Here is a 21,971-nt window from a genome sequence, read left to right as displayed (position 1 = left end):
GAGAATCATCTTTATTGACAAAGATAGATCGATCGGTTCATAATCATTTAGCAAAAAAAAGAAAGATCGTTTCGTAATCATCTATATGCATTTGTATTTAACCTTTTTAACGTTTTATTAGCAATTAATCACGTTAAGACCAATCGGCTTTAGTATCTTTTCTTCAACGACGAAGCTTACAAACGCTTGACTTCGACTCTCTCTATCTATATATTTTGGAGAATGAGTTCGACTCTATATATATAATAAAAAAAAAAAGTTAGATTAAATTACCAAAGATTTTGTGTCCAAACAATTAAAGACGAATTCCAACATTTGTTTTTTTAGATTTCCAAGAAATTACCAATTGTCTTTCTAGATTTTATTTTTCAATTGCAATTTACTGGTAATATTTATAGCTATAAATCTTTAACGTAAATGTATTTTTCATAGTTGACTTTCAAAAGAATTACTCCTACTAATTGATCAAATAGATATTATATTTGAGTTGCTACTAATTTAGCTTAACTATTGTCTAAATTGGAATTCTTTAAGTTTCAAGATGTTACGAACTCTGTGATTCATTAGTAACAAATGCATGAAATTTTTTTTGTGGTTAGTCATAAAATCTAATGACCACATGAACTTTATTGAAAAGATGGTTGGTGAGTTATATTATACTCTCAGCTAAATTCAAATAAAATGCTCCCTCATGTAGATTCGTGTGATATTTTTTTTTCATAACTGTTTTAATGACAGATATTTAATCTCGTAGGTGAAGGCATCATCACGTCAAACAAAAAAAAAAATCTTCAATTTCCAAACCTGGATTTCAAATCAAACATCTTCTTTGATATTGGAGAAATTTTGACGGAATGTAATTAACACTCTAATTTTTTGGGTTAAGTAATGTATTATTTAGATTAGGCCCAACTCACAAATTGTATGGTTATTACTATATATGTAGTGGTTGAGTCGAAGGCACTAGGAAATTATCCTATCTTAAAATGTGAACTAGAAACTATCGGAAGTCCTTTTATTTACAAATATATATTGTTCTCGAAGGCATATAACTCCCGACAGTCTTTTTCTTAATTAAAAAAAAACATTTGTTTATTTATTATTTGTTATTAGAAGACGAGTGTTCAACGAGAAGTTACCTTCGTAGAAATTCACAGACAACTTAGACCATGGTTTTAAGTACATGTTATCGCTCAAAAACGTCAACAAATGGTTTAGTCGCTTATATCATCGATCAAGGGATACACAATTTTACAGTTGTAGTAGTGATTAGTCATCAGGCCTGTCACATGAGATTTATGAAGATTAACAACAAGAAAGATAAAAATAGATTGAGAAGATGCCTGGAAATATATATCAATCAGAATACGACAAATTATTTTTTATCGTTTGTATATTTATTGACGGTGCATTTCATTCTTACCACGTCAATCATAAAACTTTGTTTTAACAAAAGGAATTATAAAACTATGACATAATTGGAAATATCTAATTACAGTAATGATTCTAAGAAAGACGGGTGATGACCAGGACATGGACTATAAAATCTATGCTAAGTATCTGCTTTAACAAGAGTATAACAAAAAAAAGGTATCTGCTTTAACAAAAAATAATATCTGCTAAAGCATAGTTTCAAAGACAGATGTTGCACGATTATCTCTAAAACTTTCCATTTCTTAGTTTAGTAACATTGGAGAAGTTTCTAATGATATTGATACTGTGTACACAAAGTTGTTTATAGTAATGAAAAATCATTTATTAGTCATTACGAACTCAATAATCTAAAGAGGTGACTTTAATTCCAAGTTCGAAAAAGAAAAGATAGATGCTAGTCATATATTGGATTAGCATTTAATACTGAAAGCGCTAAGATAGAGTTTAGACTTTAGACAATATATAGATTTCGCTAAATAGTATAGAAGATAAGTTTATCTTTTTCTCAGAATTGTTTTTTTTTTTCATAAATCAAGTAAAACTTGCCAATTTCCAAATAACTCTTTCATTCATTTTGTAAATGAGTCTCTAAAATTAGTTTTCCGTTATCTAAAGAAGCAGAGAATATCTATCTGATTGTGTTGTGTTGTCTAACGATGACATGTCGATATTCTGCTGTACCAGTGCTCGCGAATCCGCGATTGGTGCCTTGACCAAATATGTTTCCTGAATTAATTTAGTTTTGTATCTATCCCAGCCTATTTTTCTTTTATAATATGTAATTTCTCAGGTAGACAAGATATTGCAATCTATATTAATTACTAAATAAGAATTGCCGGGCACCTACCAGGATGTTTCAAAAAACAAGTGCCCTTTAGTTTCCACGTAAATCACTATGACGTGACAAATCTTAAATCGTGTCAAGATTCTATCAATAAATTAATGTATGTCCCAAGGGTAATTTCGACAATTCACAAAACTCAATGATTTAGATCCATAAGCCACTATATAAAGGCTACAACACCTCAAATGATCAAAACAACCACATAACACTTCACCACTATATATCTCTCTCTCAAGGTCTCAATTCATCTTCCGACACGTGAAAATGACAGAAATTCCCTCGTACATGATCGAGAATCCTAAGTTCGAGCCTTACAAGCCAAAGAACCGATATTTTTGTTCTTTCCCAATGTTCTCCACCCTCTTATCGATCTTCACCTACGTTTTGATCTTCTACGTTTTCGAACTATCTCCATCGTCGATCTTCAAAGACACAAAGGTTTTGTTCTTGATCTCCAACACTCTCATCCTCATAATCGCCGCCGATTATGGCGCCTTCACTGATAAAAAGAGTCACGACTTTTACGGTGAATATACTGCGGCGGCGGCAGCGATGAGAAGCCGTGCAGATAACTACTCTCCGATTCACGTCTTAACATACCAAGAAAGCCCTGAACAGCAAAACTCCATCGATGCAGAAACCAAGAACCCTAAATATGTCGAAATCAAGAACCCTAGAGATGTTGAAATCAAGAAGCCTGATGAAGAAGAACCGATGGTGAAAGATATTGTATGCGTTTCTTCACCTCCTGAGAAAATAGTGCGAGTGGTGAGCGAGGAGAAACCGAGAGACCATGTAGCTATCGAGAAATACAAACCGGCTATTGAGCAAACCGTTTCTAACAAAGAAACTTGCAACGCAAGAAACCATGTGAACCGTAAATCATACGGACGAACCAAATCAGATAAACCGAGACGGGTGATGATAACCGAAGATACAAAGGCCAAACGTATAAGTTATCATCGAAGCGAATCGGATAGCTCGAAGTGGATGGTTGTTCCGGAGAAATGGGAGAATCTTGAAGAAGAATCGGAAGAGTTCTCAAAGATGTCGAACGAGGAATTGAACAGAAGGGTCGAAGACTTTATCCAACAGTTCAACAGACAGATCAGATTGCAATCACGAGTTTCGTCTACTTGATGTGAATTGCTCATAGTAGGACAAAGTTAGTAAGAACTTCTCTTTTTTTTGGTTATTGGAGTTCTATTTTCTTTTCTTTTTTGAAGACTTGGTGATGGGATGACTATTTTTGCAGTCGTCGGTGTGGAAATGATAATAGTTACTGATAACTACACTCTTTTGTTCTTAGAAAGAATATATATATATATATATATTATATCATATTAATAATAGCTTAATGCCAAAAAAACCATAATGCATGTATAATTAAACTTTGTCTAGATTTAAAAGGAAGAACTATATTTTTTTTGAATCTTGTTGATTAATTTAAAATCAAGTTCGGGGGAAAATTGGACAAGACCCCCGCCTGCGGTGAATAATTAGTTTAGCCTGTTTTAGTATCGCAGGTCCAAGAGAATATAGATAGAGAGTCCATACCGTTTGGAATATTCTGGTTAAAATACAAAATTTGGATATTACCAAAAGTTATATGTATATTATATATCGTTGAGAGAGGATGCACGAATTAGTTAGAGACCTCGTATTCTTTTCAATATGGGTATTGTGGAATATATGAAACATAAACGCATGGTCTTTGAGGGGTATTTGGTTTTGGTTCAATCCGTTTGAACTTGTAATCAAAGTTCGGGATTATCAATATATTTAGTGTCATCGATGAGCTGTTAATTTTTTTGTGGGTTTTAATTGGGTCATCGAACTTAAGGCCCATCAGTACCCTCCAACTCCCGTCCAGCGTAGTGAATTGGTAAGATTAGTTTTGGGTAAAAGAAGTTGGTTCGAATCCCCGACATTAATGCGTTTGTTGTTGTTATAAATATTGATAATAAATAATGTTAATAAGTTTGATACAAATGCTGAAGTCAGATATGAAAATGACTCGAAGATAAAAAGAGCCAATGAATAATGGTGAAATTTGATTCGGATCAGATTTGTAAAACCGTTTCTACAAACAAAGGACCACAAAATAATTACTAACAATGATGGCAGAAAGGTATCGTTAGTTATGAGTCTTATGACCTTATGAGTTTGTCCTACAAATATTCAAAGTCAAAAATGTCATGGGACTATGGGAGATGACTCAGAAATGTAGGCATCTCTTGATGCATGAAAGTATTCGTCCACTAGTTTTGGTTGGTATGTATTTATATCAAATTTCTCTGATAATGTAGAAATAATCGTACAAGACTATTAAAAGTCTACAGATTCTTTCAAAACCTTGATTTTCTTCAAAAACAATTTATCTTTTCAAGGCTCCGAATAAAGGAGAAATTGAGAATGAATATGTGATTCAGCGAAAACTAAAGAAAGAAAACAAAAACAGGCTTTAGACAAGGCTTTAAATGTTTGAAACCTTTTTAGTATTACTTGTTGCTTTCTTTTGAATTATTACAAGAGCAATTGGTCCCATGACTAAAATCTTACAGTGGGATGTTGTATATGTATATTGAGTAGTTAGTTCTTGAACGGTGACGTATTAATTAGTTGAGATAATCCATCCATAGTTGATACTATGATTAAGGTTAATTATAAAAGAAGACGGAAGTAAAAAAGAAAAATATACAAATAAAAGAAAGTGAATCTCCGTACGAATTTCCCGGTAAAAGGTATCGACATGACACATGCTACGCCGTGTCTCCGGTTAATCGTTACAAAATAATTCAGCAAACAAAAACAATACGTACATTTCAATATAATTTTCAAATATTTTAACTATGGAAAGTTAATGTTCTTAAAATTAAAAAAGGTTCTTGTTAGTTAAGAGAAATAATTCCACTTGATCTATGGCGGATGACACGCGAAGACAACACAAACACGTACATACATTAGCATATACGCATGCGTGGACATATATATATATATATATATAGAGAGAGAGAGAGAGAGAATCGTGTGATTGAAACTAAATTTGGAGATAAGCTCTCTTTAGTAGCACGTAATCGAATTGGAGAAGAAATTAATAAAGAATGAAGTAAAAAAATGTGTTTTATTATGACTATTCAGAAATAGAGTATCGTATTCAAATGAATCGACGCTTTTTGTAGGGACTTTGGAGAGAAAAAAGTATCATATCGCATGGTGACCTCCATCTCTAATTATATAGCTTCTTCTCCTCTTTATGTGTTATCCATGATCACTAATTTGAAAACTAAATTTCACAAAATAATGTTGAGATTTGACGATTAGACCATTTGATTATTGATTATTTGACCATTTCAAGTTAAGCATGTGAATATTTTTCAATGAGATGATGATGGACTTTCGAAGAGATATGCCGGGGTCACCGGGTCAGTTGTAAGATCCGACAGCAACAATGTAAAATCACAAAAAAAAATAATAATAAAAAGTACATATTAATATAACGGAAATATAATCTATTAGATAATTTATCTTGTTTACATAGCAAAATAGCATGATAAGGGATAAACTCATGTGTTATACAACAGTTAAATTGTATGTGTAAACTTGAAAAGCTCCATTAGATCAACTAATATGTTTAGATAGAAAAATAATATTTTATGAAAAAAATAATCCATCTCGTAATAATTAAATGAAAGAAGGTAAAACCGTCTAAATTATTCTTGTTTACTTGAACAAAAAGTCTATTCTTGAATGGTACTCGGATTTGTCATTTTTTTTTTTTTTTTTTTTTTGCAAAGTTTCTAAATATAATTAGCATTTTGCTGTAGTATATGATGGAGCGCAAATAATCAAATACTAATGGAAAGGAAATGAAGTAGAAATGGATTGCTACGTCCGGTCAATGCACTGACTTTTCTCAACAATATATATATATAATGCTTGATCAAATTTGTTTGTAAAATGTATTAAATGAAGGCCTCATTAATGACAGGAATTTGCTTGCAAATGCATTTCTGTACTATCTAAGATTATTGAGTGTAGCAAATATGATCTGGCGAATCTTTCCAACCAATTATTATCTCGCATTTTTCCAAATCACAAGATATGAATTCACATTATAAAAACATAAATCTATATATATATATATATACTGTTAAAATATATTATGTATATACATACAAATTCATATTTATTGATATACTTCCGCAGCTCCAAACTTTGATCAACACTCTGGTTACGTTGAATTGTCCTTTGTCTTGCTGTTGCCAAAGATAAGCGCTCTTAAAGAGCATCGCAAAAATAGGGGTAAGTGTGTTAGTTTGGTTTCGATTTAGTTTTTTTTTTACGGTTTATTGATTTTATAAAAGTGTAAAGTTTTATAAAGTTCTTACTGCATCCATAAAAAATAGCTATCCTAAGGATATCAAGGAGAAAAAGGAGCTATTTTCCACACGCACACACAAAAACAGGCGGCCAAGAAACAACGTCATGTAATTAGTATTCTAACTGGGAGAATAAAAGAAAACATATTATCTATTTATCTAGATTGGACTTTTAAAAAGAAAAATCAAATCAAATATTAGCTTAAATTCTTAGGTTTAAATATCGAGTATCGACTACGACTAGTTGTCTCATGCATTTTTTTCAGTCTTATCTATTATAAATCTGCGAATATATCTAACCTCGTTTAGTTATAATATGTTCATTTACGTCAAACGAATATGATTATAAAACCGATACAATTGCAACTTGCACCAAGTGGTCACTTGGTGGAGACCCATATATTGCGATTTATAAATCAAGACTGCAAAATATGATTCTATGTGGATATGCACATACTTATGTATATAGCCTAATATATCCATGGACAATACAAGAAACGTCCACCAGGGACGACTGTGACATCAACTAAAATATACTATAATATCCACACGCAAATTGTCGTAGATTTGGTTGATAATTGATTAATAACTGAAGTACTTATTATTAGCAAAAAAGAAAAAGAAATAAATCAAAAGTACTTATTCAAATATACTTATGCTCTTACATTGCTATAATTATATATTTTTTACGGGGATATAGTTCTAAATCACGTGTGATATTATAACATGGAATTGGACTACAATTTTTGATAATCTATACTTTTGCGGATCTAAAGTCGAATAATTTTGTTTTCAAAGTTTAATATTTCATTTTAAAAGCTCTTAATCAAAAACAAAGGGTATTTTAAAGTATTCAAAAGAAACCACCGGACATTATTAACAATAAGCAAATTTAAAGTATGGGAGAAAGCTCAAACAATTATCAAGGAACACAAAATTTTTGATAACAAGTTTTCAAGAATGGTTTGTCAAATGGATGGATCTTTGAAGAGTATGGATCCCACTTCAAAGCTACTTTTAGGAGTTTGCTTACATATACATATGACAGGAATATATACTTAAATGTAAGAGACAAAGACTCTCGCTTCTTCACTCATATATAGAAGTGCTAATTTGAACCATGTCAAATATCGTCTCGTGTGGAATAGTTTGTGAGGATTTCAACACGTTTTGTATCGAGTTGGTCAAACGAATACAGTCCTCTAATGAGTGACCCGCTTTCTCCAACATCATAAATGAGCTTGGTTTACTCCTAGATAGATTTATGATTTTTTTCTCTTGAATTCAAAAACATGTTGTTTAGTCTGTTTTTCTATAACTCGGTTTATAATAAAGCATTTATATAAATCTTATCTTTTGATTAGTAACATTTTAGATTTAAAAAAAAAAAAAAACCGAACAAAAGTTATGTTGGGCCATCCGTTTATTCTAAGGCGGTTGGATTACCAATACAACTTTTGAAATGAGTTGGAAAGGTGTTCCAACCTTCGTTTGCGTACACTAAGCATACTTTTATATAACATTATGTTAATCCCTAATCGTATCAGATGGTGGCTACGAATCTATTATCAAAACCGAGATTGTTGATAAAGTAAATTGTGTCCTTATAATTGTCAAGATGCAAATGTTATATACTAACACGTGGAAAAAGTAAAAAATAAGTTATAAGGAAAATTAGCTCCATTGTCTCTTTCCTTTCATTACTTTATGAAATACCATTTTAATTATATATGAATAAAATAACCTTTTAGAATGTTTCGCATATAAATGTTGTTATACTACTGTTCATCACATTTTGTCAAAAAAACTGCAATTTTTAAAAATGCTTATATTATCAGAATCATAAACGCTTCGAAACCTTACAAAATTAATTTTCAAGAGACATTTTTTAAACAATACAGAAAATTTTCCAATATTTTTTTGTAAGTTTCTAAAGTATTGTTATAAGTTTTAAGTATCGTTGTAAGTTTAATATGTTTTTGCAAGTATTATAAAAACTGCAATTTTTAACATGCTTTTGCAAGTATTAAAAAACTGCAATTTTTAAAAATGTTTATATTATCATAAACGTTTCGAAATCTTACAAATTAACTATTAAGAAACAGTTTTCAAAAAATTTAGAAAATTTTCTAATAATCTTTTGTAAATTTCTAAAATATTATTATAAGTCTTAAATATCGTTGTAAGTTTTAACATGCTTTTGCAAGTATTATAAAAACTGCGATTTTTAACATGCTTTTGCAAGTACCAAAAAACTGCAATTTTTAAAAATGCTTATATTATCAGAAATCATAAACGCTTGGAAACCTTACAAATTAACTATTAGGAAACATTTTTCAAACAATTTAGAAAAATTTTTAATAATCTTTTGTTAGTTTCTAAAGTATTGTTATAACTCTTGAGTATCGTTATAAGTTTTAACATAATTTTGCAAGTATTATACAACACATCATTTTTGTTTGTTAAGGAGATGTAACGCAGCAATTAAACGAATGATTGGAAGAATGCTTTTTACCAAACTAAATAGTGGAAAGGATGATATTTTTATAAAGTATACAGTATTATATTATGATTAAAGATAAAGATATTGGTAGATTTACAAGTAAGATTTTGCTTTCATGTACCTTTTTGTGTGAATAATGAGAAAACTACGAAAAGTCATGCGATGGAATGTAGACCTAACATTTTTTCTAGTCAAAACACCTAACATTTTGTTAGAGTTATTATAACCTTCATTTAAAATGAACACTTCCCTTGTTTTAACTAATAATATTATTTTGGGTCCATTATGGAATGAAAATTTTCATTTTTTGAAGAAACATGTATCTCACAAAGTGGAACAATGCATAAATATTTAGGAAAACAGTGTGGTACCAGTACCACAAATGACGGAGACAGAAATACAACAGTACACTCCCACTTAACTCCAATAAACAATTTAAGAGGAAGGTATCAGTTTCGTTTCCCAACAAATTACCAGTTCGAATTGATTGCAATGCATACTTTCGAAACTGTAAACAAGTTAAAATGACATTTAGAAAAAAAAAATGTTCTAGTTATTAAAATTTACAGAACTACCGAAAACCTAATAATAGTTCTAGTGATTTTGCAGAATCAATAAACAAAGTAAAAAAAAACACGAACTAAACTGAATAAATAAATAGAAATTACTAGTATAGTAACTGGTAAATAGTAAACACCAACATACAGTAATTTCAAAACTAATTGATTATTGAGAGAGTGTTTAACTATCCTAATCCATAATTATTAGATAAAACCATGCAATCAGTGCTTTCAGGGAACAAGTGAGATCCGTCATTTAATAATAAGCTATCTCTCTTTGCTCTCACTAAAAGACAAAAACAATCACTAGACCTTCTTCAATCTCTGCATCCATGGAGTCTCTCTCTTCTCTCTTCTCCTCAGATCTCTCCTAATTCCACACTCTCTGATTCCTCCCCAGCAAAAACCCATGTCTTATCTCCTTTGCGCCGATCCCCTATCTCGGATTCACCCGGAGCCTCAATCCCTAGAAAATTCCGATCACTTCGACCTCCTCCCTGACTCTCTCCTCCTCCTCATCTTCGATAAAGTCGCCGACGTCAAGGATCTCGGCCGTTGCTCCATCGTCTCCCGTCGGTTTCACTCCTTAGTCCCTTTCGTCGAGAACGTACTCGTCCGCGTCGATTGCGTAATCTCCGACGATGATTCCTCCGCCGCCGACCGTCGATTCTCTCTCAACTCCGCGTCGATCACCGACGCCACCGCCGGTGGCTCATTCTCCGCCTTGTTCCGTCTCGTATTCGCTCCGATTTTCAAGCCGTTTCAAGCTCTAGGGCAGTTTCTAGGTCCGAAGCGATCATCATCGTCTTCTTCGCTGTTCCACGCATCGTTCTCAGCACTCGAGGACGAAATCGGAAGCGAGATCGGCGTAACGCACCACTCGCCGACGCAGGTCTTGAAAAACTTCGCCGAGATTCGGTTACTGAGGATCGAACTACCGACGGGGGAATTAGGGATCGACGACGGAATTCTGCTGAAATGGAGAGCCGATTTCGGATCCACGCTCGACAATTGCATGATTCTCGGCGCATCTTCAGTGACTCGTTCGAATCCGAATCTTGTCAAGAATCCCGTCGATGACGACAATGGTAACATACCTGAGGCGTTCTACACCAATGGAGGACTTAAGCTCCGTGTGGTATGGACGATAAGCTCGTTAATCGCAGCTTCGGCTCGGCATTATCTTCTTCAGCCGATCATCACGGAGCACAAGAGCTTAGATCGTCTGGTTCTCTCCGATGCAGACGGGCAAGGTGTGTTGTCTATGAACAGAGAACAGCTCGAAGAGCTTAGAGTTACTCCTTTATCTGCTTCTTCAGCTTCGAAGAGGACCCTTGTGCCGGCACTGAACATGAGGCTTTGGTATGCGCCGGAATTGGATTTACCTGATGGTACTGTGTTGAAAGGTGCTACATTGGTGGCTATTAGGCCGAGTGAGTCGAAGAAGGAAGTCTGTGATGCTTCTTGGTTGTCTGATGCGTTTGAAGAGCCGTTTGGGTCTGCGGCGAAGATGTTGATCAAGAGGAGGACTTATTGTTTGGAGATGAACTCGTTCTGATTTCTCTCGCATTATGCTGGTTTCAGGTACAAAATGCGTAGTGCCAAGTCTCTGCTTTTGTATACTGCTCTGTTTTACTCGTTAGAATTAGCTATCTTTGCCTTTGAATTGTTTTGGCTTCCACAGTGATGTTTCTTGAGCTAAGCTTCCATGTTCTTGATAAATTCTCTCTCTTTCTTTCTTTTTTTCCTGTACCTTCACTGAAAATGCGGTTGATTTGTGGCCAAAAAGGATAAAACTTGAAAAGCTTTTCATACATAGAATCAAATCTTAAGTCTGGAAAGAGTATTATTAGACAAGATGGTGTTAACACGACATTTTCCAGATGGTGGGAGCAACGCCAATCCATATTTATTGGAGAATGGAGTAAGGAGAAGAGAAGAGACGGAGAGATCACAAATGTCCTTAAAGCTAAAAAACCGCAACAACTCTGGAAGCGAAGAACGCAACTGTACAGAGAGATCACAGATTCATGCGAAGCGGAGTTTCCAATCGAATCTGCAGGGATGCAGGAGTAAAGGAGTTTCTCTGGAACAGAAGAACGCAATTGTACATACACTCTCTTGTAAAAGAAGTCTGTTAATGAGCAAGAACATGTGTTGTTTGTCTTGTGTTTAAAGACTTTAAAGAGACACATATTAGGATGGGAATCGCCGGGAAGGGATTATGTATTTATGTAACACGAGAGTTTGTAATAAATATTTTTCAGCTTCATTTCGAGACTTTGATGTTCTGTTCTTGAAAGCTAATTTTACTGAAGCCATTGATATTCTGTTTAATTTTGATCTCTGCTCTTGTTTGATTTATGGTTTAAATCATCAATACTTGTCCTCGAAATGCATATCAAACTTTAGAATAAGAAAATTACGATTATATTGGTTAAACGTAAAAAATGTGGCCCTTAATTTTACAAACAAAGTAAGAAGTGGTTGACAATATCACCAAAAATTTACGATTATATGGTTAACAAGTAACAAGTGAGGATAATTTGACCAACTGAAACAAACCATTTGCATAGAAATGTCAAATGTGGCTCTTAATTTTACAAACAAATTAAGTGGCCTAAGGCAAATTGCCTTATTGGTATCAAAGAGGCACAACTCTGTGAACAGAGAATCAGGCTTATGATCGTGATGGAGGATCAAAAGATAAGCTTTAGGCTGCGCATCCAACGTCTTCTCTCACTTCCTCTCCTGCATTTTAATTTCAAGTAACATTTCATCGATCAGCCAATTTTATTGATGAAAGTATGATCCCAGTTGCGAAAAACCATTATTAAGAAACCAGAGACTCGAAATGTGCATGTGTTATATAAGCACTGGAGTGTACACAAAGAAACTCATTTACTCAGCCTTACAATTCCTGATTACTAAAACAAATTCAACCTTGACAATTCTGTACTATGCTTATAAAAGAATCTCCTTTAGTTCAATGCTCATAATCTCAAAACCAAAAGAAAAGTAAGATTTTTAAGAAAAAAGAAGGTTAACCAAGCTCCATTACTTTGCTTATATTTTCTTTTTGGTTAAGGTTAACAATCAGTTCAGAATTCAGCTAAAAGAAAAGCTCAATCAGTTCAGAATTCAGCTAAAATAAATTGCCTTATGTAATGTGATGTGAAAGACATCTAAAATGTGAGTGATTGCTCCGAAGTAAAGGGAAGTAGCTCATGGGACAACAATGAACAGATGGGTTTAGATTCCGACACACAGCATGTGGTGCCATTTCAGGAGGCCAAGAAGTTTAAAACAATTTTTCCATTTTTGCCAGACACACACTCAACTTCCAATCTTTTGTCTAAAAATAAACTATTATCTATAAAAGGACAAAAGTTTCTTCGATTCTTTCACAACAAAGTCTTTATCCAAAAAAATTGATTCTTTCATACCAATATTAAATGTCTACTACTAACTACTTTTTTATACAAAACAGTTCATCAACTCACTACATTTTTCCAGTATAAAATGATATTCTGTCAAAGATTCCTAAACCCAAAACTTGAATACTACACTATCTAATTTATACAAATAATTTGAATTTTAGTGAGCATAACTTCAGAAAGTATTTTTTTTGCACTTTGAAGCCAAAGGTTATGAATCAAAAAGCAACAATCACTAATAATAGGATATTATTTTCTTAATTAACGGTCACAAGTGGAACAAAGTGATGCTGATGAAGAAGGGAACCCAACATAGAACACAAAAGGAGACAACCAGAAGATATAGCTCTCTTTTCAAATTTCATCCACATGCCAATTAATAAATTACAATCTAAACTCATTATTTCGAGACACACAAAATGTAATGACGAAATACGAAATCCACCAAAAAAAAAAGAAGAAGATAAGACTCAATGCCACCCACGCCCCAATAAACCATCTTTCTTTTACGAAATCAAGAAACCAAAATTTTGATAAAAGCAAACAACATGGTACTATTACCAATTTAACTAATCCATAAAACATTCAAAATATAAATAAACAATAACTCACTTTCTTAAAGAATTGAGATTGTAAATAGGTAGAAATACTAACCAAGATGGAGACTTCTGAAGCTTTTTCCTATCTCCGATCCTTTCCTTTATCCTCGGAGCTCCGGTTTCCTTCACCGTAGTAGAGATATAACCGGCCGTCAAAAGCAGCCGGAAGCTGGTGGCTATGGTGATCAAGAGGCGGAGGTGTAGCCATGAAAAAGGAAATGCTTTGACTGTCCATTGGAGAAGACGAAGAAGAAGACGAAGAAATCGACCTTTGATTAATGTTGTTGTTGTTGAGAAAGCTGAGAGATTGTGAATTGGACTGAAGGGTCCCCCTACTGCTGTAACAACCTCCATTAATGGCGGCTGCTCCGGGAGAATCAGAAGAAGAGATTCCAAAGTTGTAATCCGGCACAAACGAGAACTGATTCATCGACGTCTCTTGACGATGATGATTGTTGTTGAAATGAGGAAGAGAAGAAGAAGACGAGTTTGGTATGAGCTGAACCGGGTTGTTGAAACAATCAGAACCACCACCACCGGTCCAATTTCGGTTAGGTTCGTCGAAACCGCCGGTGAGAAGCTGAGTGAAGGAGCTTTGTGCGTTTTGCAAGTCTTTGTCTTTCTCTTTAGCTGTTCTCTCTCTAGCTCTCTCTCTCGCTTTCCCACGAATCTCTGTCCTCGACAAAGACAACAACGAACTCTCAGATGTGCCGCTACTACAAGCGGATTTGGACAGCGAGAGTGCTTGGTCGAAATTCGTGTTGATCGATGGCAAATCGGAGATTGAATCAGAAGCTGCGTTGATTAGCCACTCAACGGCTTTGCTTGGCTGATCGAATCCGAGACGGTCTTGTAGGTCGTAGAATTGGATCGCTGTAGTGACTGAGAGACGGATTCTCCGGTCTCTTAAACCTTTCGAGGTCAAGACTTTGCTGTGTCTGTCTTTGCCACCGGAAGCTCGAGAAACCCTAATGATTCGAGAAGATGGGTTGTTCCAGTTCCTCATTCCGGTAATGTCTTCGTCGGAGATTCTCTGCTGCTTTCTGCTTTGTGGTTGTTGTTGTTGTTTTTGCTGTGCGTCAATGTCGTCGTCAACCTCCATTGTAACGCTACTCTCATGATACTTTTCCGGTTTAGCTCAAAGGTCGAAGAATCTACCGGAGAAGAAAAGATAGTCGCCGGAGAGAGAGTGTACAGGTGAAGCCAGCTAAGCTCTAATCAAGCATTCACCTTTCTCTTTCTTTTTTGGTTTCTGAAGCGAAATTGTTGCAGAGCTATGATAGAGCAAAAGCCTGAGTATGTTTGCAGTGATGACTTCTGAATCTGTAAAAAGGAAGAGGAAGACGAAATTAAAGTCATTTCTGAAAGGCTGAAAATAAAATAAAAAATTTCTGCAAATTAAAATTAAATTAGCAATATGTAGATCTGCAAGGCCTATCTGTCAATATTCATGTTCATATAGCATATAGCCTCATAGCTCAAGAGCCTTTTCAGAAACCCTAAATCATTATTTAAAAGAAAAAACCTATAGGCTCTATACTGTAGGGATTTCTAAAAATTATGCGCTTTGGTCGAAAGTTTTACCAGAATAATAAGTACCCAGAAGATAAAGACGAGATTTTTCTAGCTGAAGAAGATGAAGAAGAAGAACAAGACTAGTGATTTTTTTTTTCGAAGCTAGAAACTTGCCCTAAAAATGGAAGTTGCAAAACAATCACAGAAATTGACAAATAGATACATTAAATAAAGCATAGATTTAATTTATAAAAAAAAAATACTAGTAAGTCCTCAAAAGGGTTTTGCCTCAAAAATCACCAACAAAAGAAACTCACTTGAATAACAGGTGTCAACTGTCCAAGCTCACTGTAGAGCAACAATGGCGGCGATGAAGAAATAAACGAAAATAAGAAATGAATTTCCTCAGATTCTTGTCAAGAGCTTCTTCTCTCTCCCTTTATTATTGTTCTCATGCTTAGATCTCATCATAACAAGCATAGAGTGTAAAGATCCACAGATCTGAAATAATCAAATGAAAAGGGTCATGTTATACAACATCAAATATTCGTTTCTGGAGAGTTTGAGGTAAAGTGTTTAGGATAGTTTTTTATTTCTTCTTTCTAGAAAAATCAACCAAGAAAGTGAAAGAAAATTGGCGAAAAATGGGAATTGGAGGGAGACTCTAGAGAGAGAAAGTTTTATTACCTGTTAGAGAAAAATATCCACAGTTGCCTTCGGACAAGGGAAGACAAGTGCAGCGTTCGGACTATTTAGTACTTTCCTTGTGTTGTTCTCTCTCTTTTACCCTTCTTTGTTTCTCGTTTTTACATATCTGCCACTCATTGTTGCCTACTTACAATTGGAATTATGATGTATAATGTTGTCTATTTAAGCCATTTGTATAAGGTTGTTAATTATAAAATTCTGATACGATTATAGCTAGGACTAAATTCCTACAGGTAGTATCCGTATATTCTCTTTGTTTAGCTGTAAATGATAGAAAACAAGAATAAGAAAATTGCACAAAATTAAGCAAGCCTAACATAGTAAATGCTCTTAATTAAGAAAATATTGAAAGAGTAATTACATTATAGTCGCTACATAGTTTAAAACGAAAATGTCCAAACATATAATGTCAATTAGAATTAATTACTTAGACGTGGGATAAACAAACAAATTAAAAAAAAAAGAAGCTAATTGACAAATTTTTAGTCGATCCAACTCATTTGAAAGTGTGGAAAACACTAATATGTGGGGATTAACGTCATCTTTACCAGTTCTGAACAATGTATACAAGAAGCTACCGACAATTCAGTATGCTCCAGCATGTATATGGTCATAACCCATGTACACTAACGGTTCTAGGTAATAGATTTCGTACTTGACTTTTGGCTTCTATGAAATACACTCATGCTTCATTTTTGATGCAAACGTTTGCCTAAATTTTTTCATGCTAGCCTAAATTTGTAAAAGGATTGTTACCTTTTCAGGAACCATCAAACTTGCACCATGTTTCATGCTGATTTAATATTAGTGGTAAAGAAAAGCCCTCTCGAGGTGACAAAGTGGACATGTGAGCTTTAGAAAAAGGCAGAAGCTGCACTTCTTACATGCAATAAAAGATCGGTCTAATTCATAAAACTTTATCAATTTTTCTCTTTCCAAATGAACCAGAAAATCCACGAAAATATTTTCTCTCTTAAGCATAGACTAGTCCAGACTCGAGTATACCGAATCCACAGAAAAAACAATCGAAGAGTACTTGATGGAATCATTGATAGTGCCAAAGTTTGTGTAATGTGGGAGAACACAAAAATATTGCTTAATTGATCTCTCCTCCTTAATTAGCACATCGAAGGCACTAAACATCGCGACTGTGTCAGTACTATTATATATTTAACCGAAGATTAAACGCTAGTTATGCTATGAACGCTAGACAATCTGATATTACGTGTCGAATATATTGTTAAAGCTTCGAAAATGTTTGTACTACCACAATTGGGATGAAACAGTGATACAGTCGGCCTCTACATGATTTGTTTTTTCTCAGCCGAATTTAATCTAATGTGTGCCATCGAGTAACCTGACTTAACCATAGATCTTTATGGCTTTGTAAAGTGCCAACAGAATGATACAGTTATTAGGTTTAAATCTTGAAAACGATAAAAGTCATTGAATTCTAAAAATATCAAAATAATTCATGATGTGGCGTTGAGAGATGCAATGAGTGAAAATAAAGCAAACATTAACTTTGTTGATGTGCAGATAGCAGATGTACTTAGGAATTAGGATATCGTTACATTGCATGTTTCAAACTTTCAATACTTCTTCAATACTTTATTTAATATATGAATAAATATTCATGTGTGGCTTCCATTAAAAATAGAGTTTCGTTTTAACAACAAAAAAAAAAAAGGCCAAAGCAAAAAGTAACTGAGATTTGGGTTTCGGTAGTAAAAGCATGTGCAGTAATAAACCCTATTATGAGGTTCATCCGATTAAAATAATATATAATTTTATTTTTTTTTGTAATGAATTTAAGTTATGGTTGAAGTTCCAGTAGTAAATCCGTTTATGGGGTTCATCCGCAATATTATATTAATATTTTTTTTTGGGAATTTTTTTTATAAATAAAATAAAACATCACTTATTTAAAAAAAAAAATACAATATATTGCAAACTATAGAATAATACAATTTATTAATAAAAAAATACAAACACCCATTTTTTAAATTATAGAAATATTTAAACATTTGTTATACACATTTAAGAAGTACCAAACTTATTCCAAAAATTTTCGATTAAATCTGCTTTCAATTGTTCATGTATTCGATAGTCACGGATTTCGTTTCGTTTCGCCATCATCAAATTTGAGACATTTGTCGGCCTATTTGTAGAATACGACATATCGACATACGAATTTCTGCTTCCCTCATCTTGTTGGAATTGTTCTATATTGGCGAGACTGTAGCTATCACGTTCGTTTTCTACTACCATATTGTGTAATATGATAGAAGTCCGCATAATCTTGCCAATTTTTCCTTTATCCCAAAAAAGAGCTGGATTTTTAATTATTGCAAATCGAGCTTGAAGAACGCCAAAAGCCCGTTCAACATCTTTGCGGACGGATTCTTGAGCTGTTGCAAATAACTTATTTTTTTCTCCTTGCGGAAGATGAATTGGTTGTATAAAAGTAGCCCACTTCGGATAAATACCGTCGGTTAGATAGTATGGCAAACGGTACTCGTTACCGTTAACCTAATATCTCACTTTTGGGGCTTCACCATGCAATATGTCATCAAAAACGGGAGAACGATCAAGAACGTTAATATCATTTAATGTACTTGGAGGTCCAAAAAATGCATGCCATATCCAAAGATCTTGTGATGCTACAGCCTCTAAAACGATAGTCGGCTTTCCTGATCCGCGTGTATATTGTCCTTTCCAGGCTGTTGGGCAATTCTTCCATTCCCAATGCATGCAATCAATGCTTCCTATCATCCCGGAGAAGCCCCGTTCTTCGCCAAGGTCCAATAAGCGTTAGAGATCATCCGGTGTGGGTCTTCTTAGATACTCATCTCCGAACAAAGATATTATTCCCTCAGTGAAATTTTCCAAACATAACAAGGCCGTACTAGCACCAAGTCGGAGATATTCGTCAACTGCATCAGCTGCTGTGCCATATGCCATTATACGAATGGTTGCCGTACATTTTTGTAGAGCGAAGAGACCTAATCTGCCGGTAGCATTTCTTCTTTGTTGAAAATATGGAACTTCATTGGATAGGCGGTAAACAATACGGAGGAACAAATCCTTGTTCATACGAAAACGGCGTCGGAATGTATGTGGAGGATATGTTGCATCATCACTGAAGTAATCGTTCCATAAGCGGATGTGGCCTTCTTCCCGCTTTCTTTCAATGAATTTTTTTTTTCTTTTGCTTTTTTTGTGCAAGCTGATTTAACATAGAATCAAACTTGTCATCAAATTTCTGATCGAACATGTCATCAAATGCATCATCTTCAGCATCATCGACTGAATCTTCATACACATCCTCTAAACGATTGCTTGAAGATGCCATAGTGTTTAGGTGTTAAAATGTTTGTAATGAAAGAGAGAGAGATGTGTAGAATTTGTTGAGAAATTTGGGTAAAAAGTTCAACCGATGCCTTAGAGATTTTGATAATAAAAGAGAGAGAGGGAGATGTGTACAATTTGATAATGAAGATTTTTTGCAAACGATTGCTTGAGACTTGTGATAATGAAAAAAGTCTTTGAGAGCATATAAATACAGGAGGAGTGGCAATAACAAGATAGTGGGAAACATAAGGTCTAAATTACAACAGAAAATATGTGGATAGTAGAGAATACAACAAAATCATATGGCCCCTCAAATTTTGTTGCATATGGTCACGGAAGTGTCAGCCATAAACCTGCCCAAAAAAAAAACCGTGAAGGTCAGAACAATTATATGAGTAAGTCAGACAAGTAAATGGAACATCAAAACAACACACAACCAATCAAAATAACAAGGTCATAAATAAAGCAATCAAAATAACCCAAAACAAAACATGGTTCATAACTGATAACAAAACAAAATAAATAAAGCAATCAAAACCATATGGCCAATGACAAAAAAAAAAACAAAATAACAAAGTGCACCCAAAAAATTACTTTATGTCATACCTAAAGATCATATATAGCTCTAATTAACTTGGTTTTGAGTGCCATATCTATCTCATTAAGTGGTTCAGGTTTAGCTAAAAGGCTCTCAAGTATCCTCTTGTCTCTAATCTTATATTTGAGCTCTAGATCCCTTTGTTTCATTTTCCACATGGACGAAAACTCTTTCATGTCCTTGTTGTCGCTTGCTGATTTTTTCGCACTGGCCTTAGAAGCTTTCATTCCAGGCGGACGAGCCTCGACCTCTTCGTCGTTCTCGCTTGCAGGCATGGAGGTTGTAGACTGAGCCGAGTCTGCCACCTTTCTTCTTTTTGATGACGCACCGTCCGGAGCTTTGCCACTCGTGCACCATTTTTGGTCGTGCCTCAACTCTCTCCATGCATGTTCCAGGCCAAATTTGATGCTGTAGTCATTGAAGAAGATCTCATGTGCGAGCTTCATCACGCCATTTTCATTCTGACCCGATGATTTCTCCTTTTGTGCAGCAGCGTATGAGCCCACAAATTTGCAGACAGGCACTAATGAGGACCAAGTCTTCTTTCGGCGACCATATTTTTCTCTTCAATGCATTCTCCGTTGGCTTTTCTGTGCCTTGCGTACTAAACGAAGGCATTTCCGATGATCCTAAGTCTATGCACGGTGAGTATGAGTCAGTGTTGTACTGACTGGCTAAAAGGTTGACAAACCCTTCACACGGTGTAACAGAGTTCTGGGAATCCATAGAAAGAGTGAAAGAGTTGATGGTTGGGAGTTGAGATAGCGAATGAAGAAGGTAGTGAAAGAGTTTGAAAAAAAGAGAGTGAATGAAGTAGATAGAAGAGTGTGAGTTCAGGCAGTAACTTAAATGACTGAAAAAGTTACACGAAAAAGAGAATGAATGAAGTAGAGAGAAGAGAGTGAGTTGAATGTCTGAAGTAAAAGGTATTTAAGTTTTAAATATGGTTGAGGATCTTTAATTTTATGGTTGACTGTCTTATCATTGTGTCTTAATGTCCTGAGTGTCTTTTTCGAGCAAATTTAGATATCAATTAACACACGAACCCTAAACCCTAAAATGTCATATCAAGCATAGATAACCAGTCCTAAAGCTAACATCATAAAGCCATTTACCAACTACATTAAAGACGACTAGGCAAGTTACAAGGGAACTAACCTTTACTCGGTGAGGAATATGCCTTGAACTGAACCATGTTTCCGTGGAGTCCATTAAAAATTACCCTCAAACAAATTAAAAAATACCCATTAGACAACTATTGATTGAGCCGACCTAAACATCAAACACTAACCAACTACAGTACTTGAGATATTTCTAAACCTTAAACGTATATGCAATAGTTGCGATCACAGAAAGGAAAAAAAGGATCAGGAAACTATCACCTTGAGTACTAAGCTGCTCCTTCAAACGCATGACTTCTCCCTTAAGCGTTGATATCTCTTCACGGATTTCTCCCTGAATTGTTGATAGCTCTTCACAGATTTGTCATATGGCTGGATCCAGAACGTTGCTTCTACTCCGATCAACACTGAGGATCAGGTCCTTCTGCTGCTCTATCCTGCTCGCGAGGATCTCAAACTGTTCGGTGACTCCGTCATCCCACCATTGGTGGATGTGATCAAACGTTCCCTACATTCATGACAAACCGTTAGCAAGAACTTAAACTACACATTACAAACCGAATGATCTTTTAACAAACCAATACAAACTTAATGAATACCTCATTGACCCATTCCGGGCAGACATAGTACCTGCGACCAGCTGCGTTTGCTTTCAACTTCACAACCCACCCGCAGAAGCACTTCTCCGATATGCCGTATGTGGCATCCGCGTAAGCCCAGTACGGGATTTCCTCAGATGATTCGCTGCTATAGCTTGGCATTATCTGTAACAAAAAAATAACGACCACTTTACAATCGATATTGTGGAATAACTAACTAAAAAAGGCAATGTCAAGTGAAAACAATTAACCGAAAGACAGTATAACATGAATTCGTATTCGAAAGCAAGTGAAAACGGTTTACTTTCATTGTATTA

General features: G+C 34.7%; 4 protein-coding genes across 5 annotated transcripts; 2 read left to right on the top strand and 2 right to left on the bottom strand.

Annotated features, from left to right (window-relative positions):
- The first annotated feature begins 2,481 nt into the window (after window positions 1-2,481).
- Window positions 2,482-3,673, top strand: LOC18992083. Its single transcript, XM_006415440.2, has one exon. It carries the CDS (start codon window positions 2,543-2,545, stop codon window positions 3,416-3,418), a length of 876 nt encoding a protein of 291 aa, XP_006415503.1. The 5' UTR covers window positions 2,482-2,542; the 3' UTR covers window positions 3,419-3,673.
- Window positions 3,674-10,001: 6,328 nt separating this feature from the next.
- LOC18992082 (F-box protein At1g30200) lies at window positions 10,002-11,995 on the top strand. Its single transcript, XM_006415439.2, has 2 exons — window positions 10,002-11,307; window positions 11,607-11,995. The coding sequence occupies exon 1, from the start codon at window positions 10,133-10,135 to the stop codon at window positions 11,279-11,281; it is 1,149 nt and encodes a 382-aa protein (XP_006415502.1). The 5' UTR covers window positions 10,002-10,132; the 3' UTR covers window positions 11,282-11,307; window positions 11,607-11,995.
- Window positions 11,996-12,268: 273 nt separating this feature from the next.
- Window positions 12,269-15,996, bottom strand: LOC18992081 (transcription factor TCP24). Of its 2 annotated transcripts, XM_024152659.1 has the most exons (4): window positions 15,962-15,996; window positions 15,592-15,775; window positions 13,815-15,082; window positions 12,269-12,474 (listed from the first exon to the last, which is right to left on the bottom strand). In XM_024152659.1, the coding sequence occupies exon 3, from the start codon at window positions 14,859-14,861 to the stop codon at window positions 13,842-13,844; it is 1,020 nt and encodes a 339-aa protein (XP_024008427.1). In that variant the 5' UTR covers window positions 14,862-15,082; window positions 15,592-15,775; window positions 15,962-15,996; the 3' UTR covers window positions 12,269-12,474; window positions 13,815-13,841. The 2 variants fall into 2 exon arrangements, with proteins under 2 accessions (XP_024008427.1, XP_024008428.1); XM_024152660.1 differs by lacking the exon at window positions 15,962-15,996 and having other exon boundaries at window positions 15,592-15,937.
- A 3,946-nt stretch (window positions 15,997-19,942) lies between these two features.
- Window positions 19,943-20,380, bottom strand: LOC112083977 (glutathione S-transferase T2-like). The gene has a single exon (XM_024152207.1). The coding sequence runs from the start codon at window positions 20,378-20,380 to the stop codon at window positions 19,943-19,945; it is 438 nt and encodes a 145-aa protein (XP_024007975.1).
- Between the last annotated feature and the right edge of the window lie 1,591 nt (window positions 20,381-21,971).

The sequence above is a fragment of the Eutrema salsugineum genome, unplaced genomic scaffold (assembly GCF_000478725.1).
Source record: "Eutrema salsugineum unplaced genomic scaffold, Eutsalg1_0 scaffold_5, whole genome shotgun sequence".
In the NCBI taxonomy this organism is placed as follows: Eukaryota; Viridiplantae; Streptophyta; class Magnoliopsida; order Brassicales; family Brassicaceae; genus Eutrema; species Eutrema salsugineum.
The sequence above is the reverse complement of the archived record's forward strand: the minus strand, read 5'-3'. Positions and strand labels throughout refer to the sequence as shown.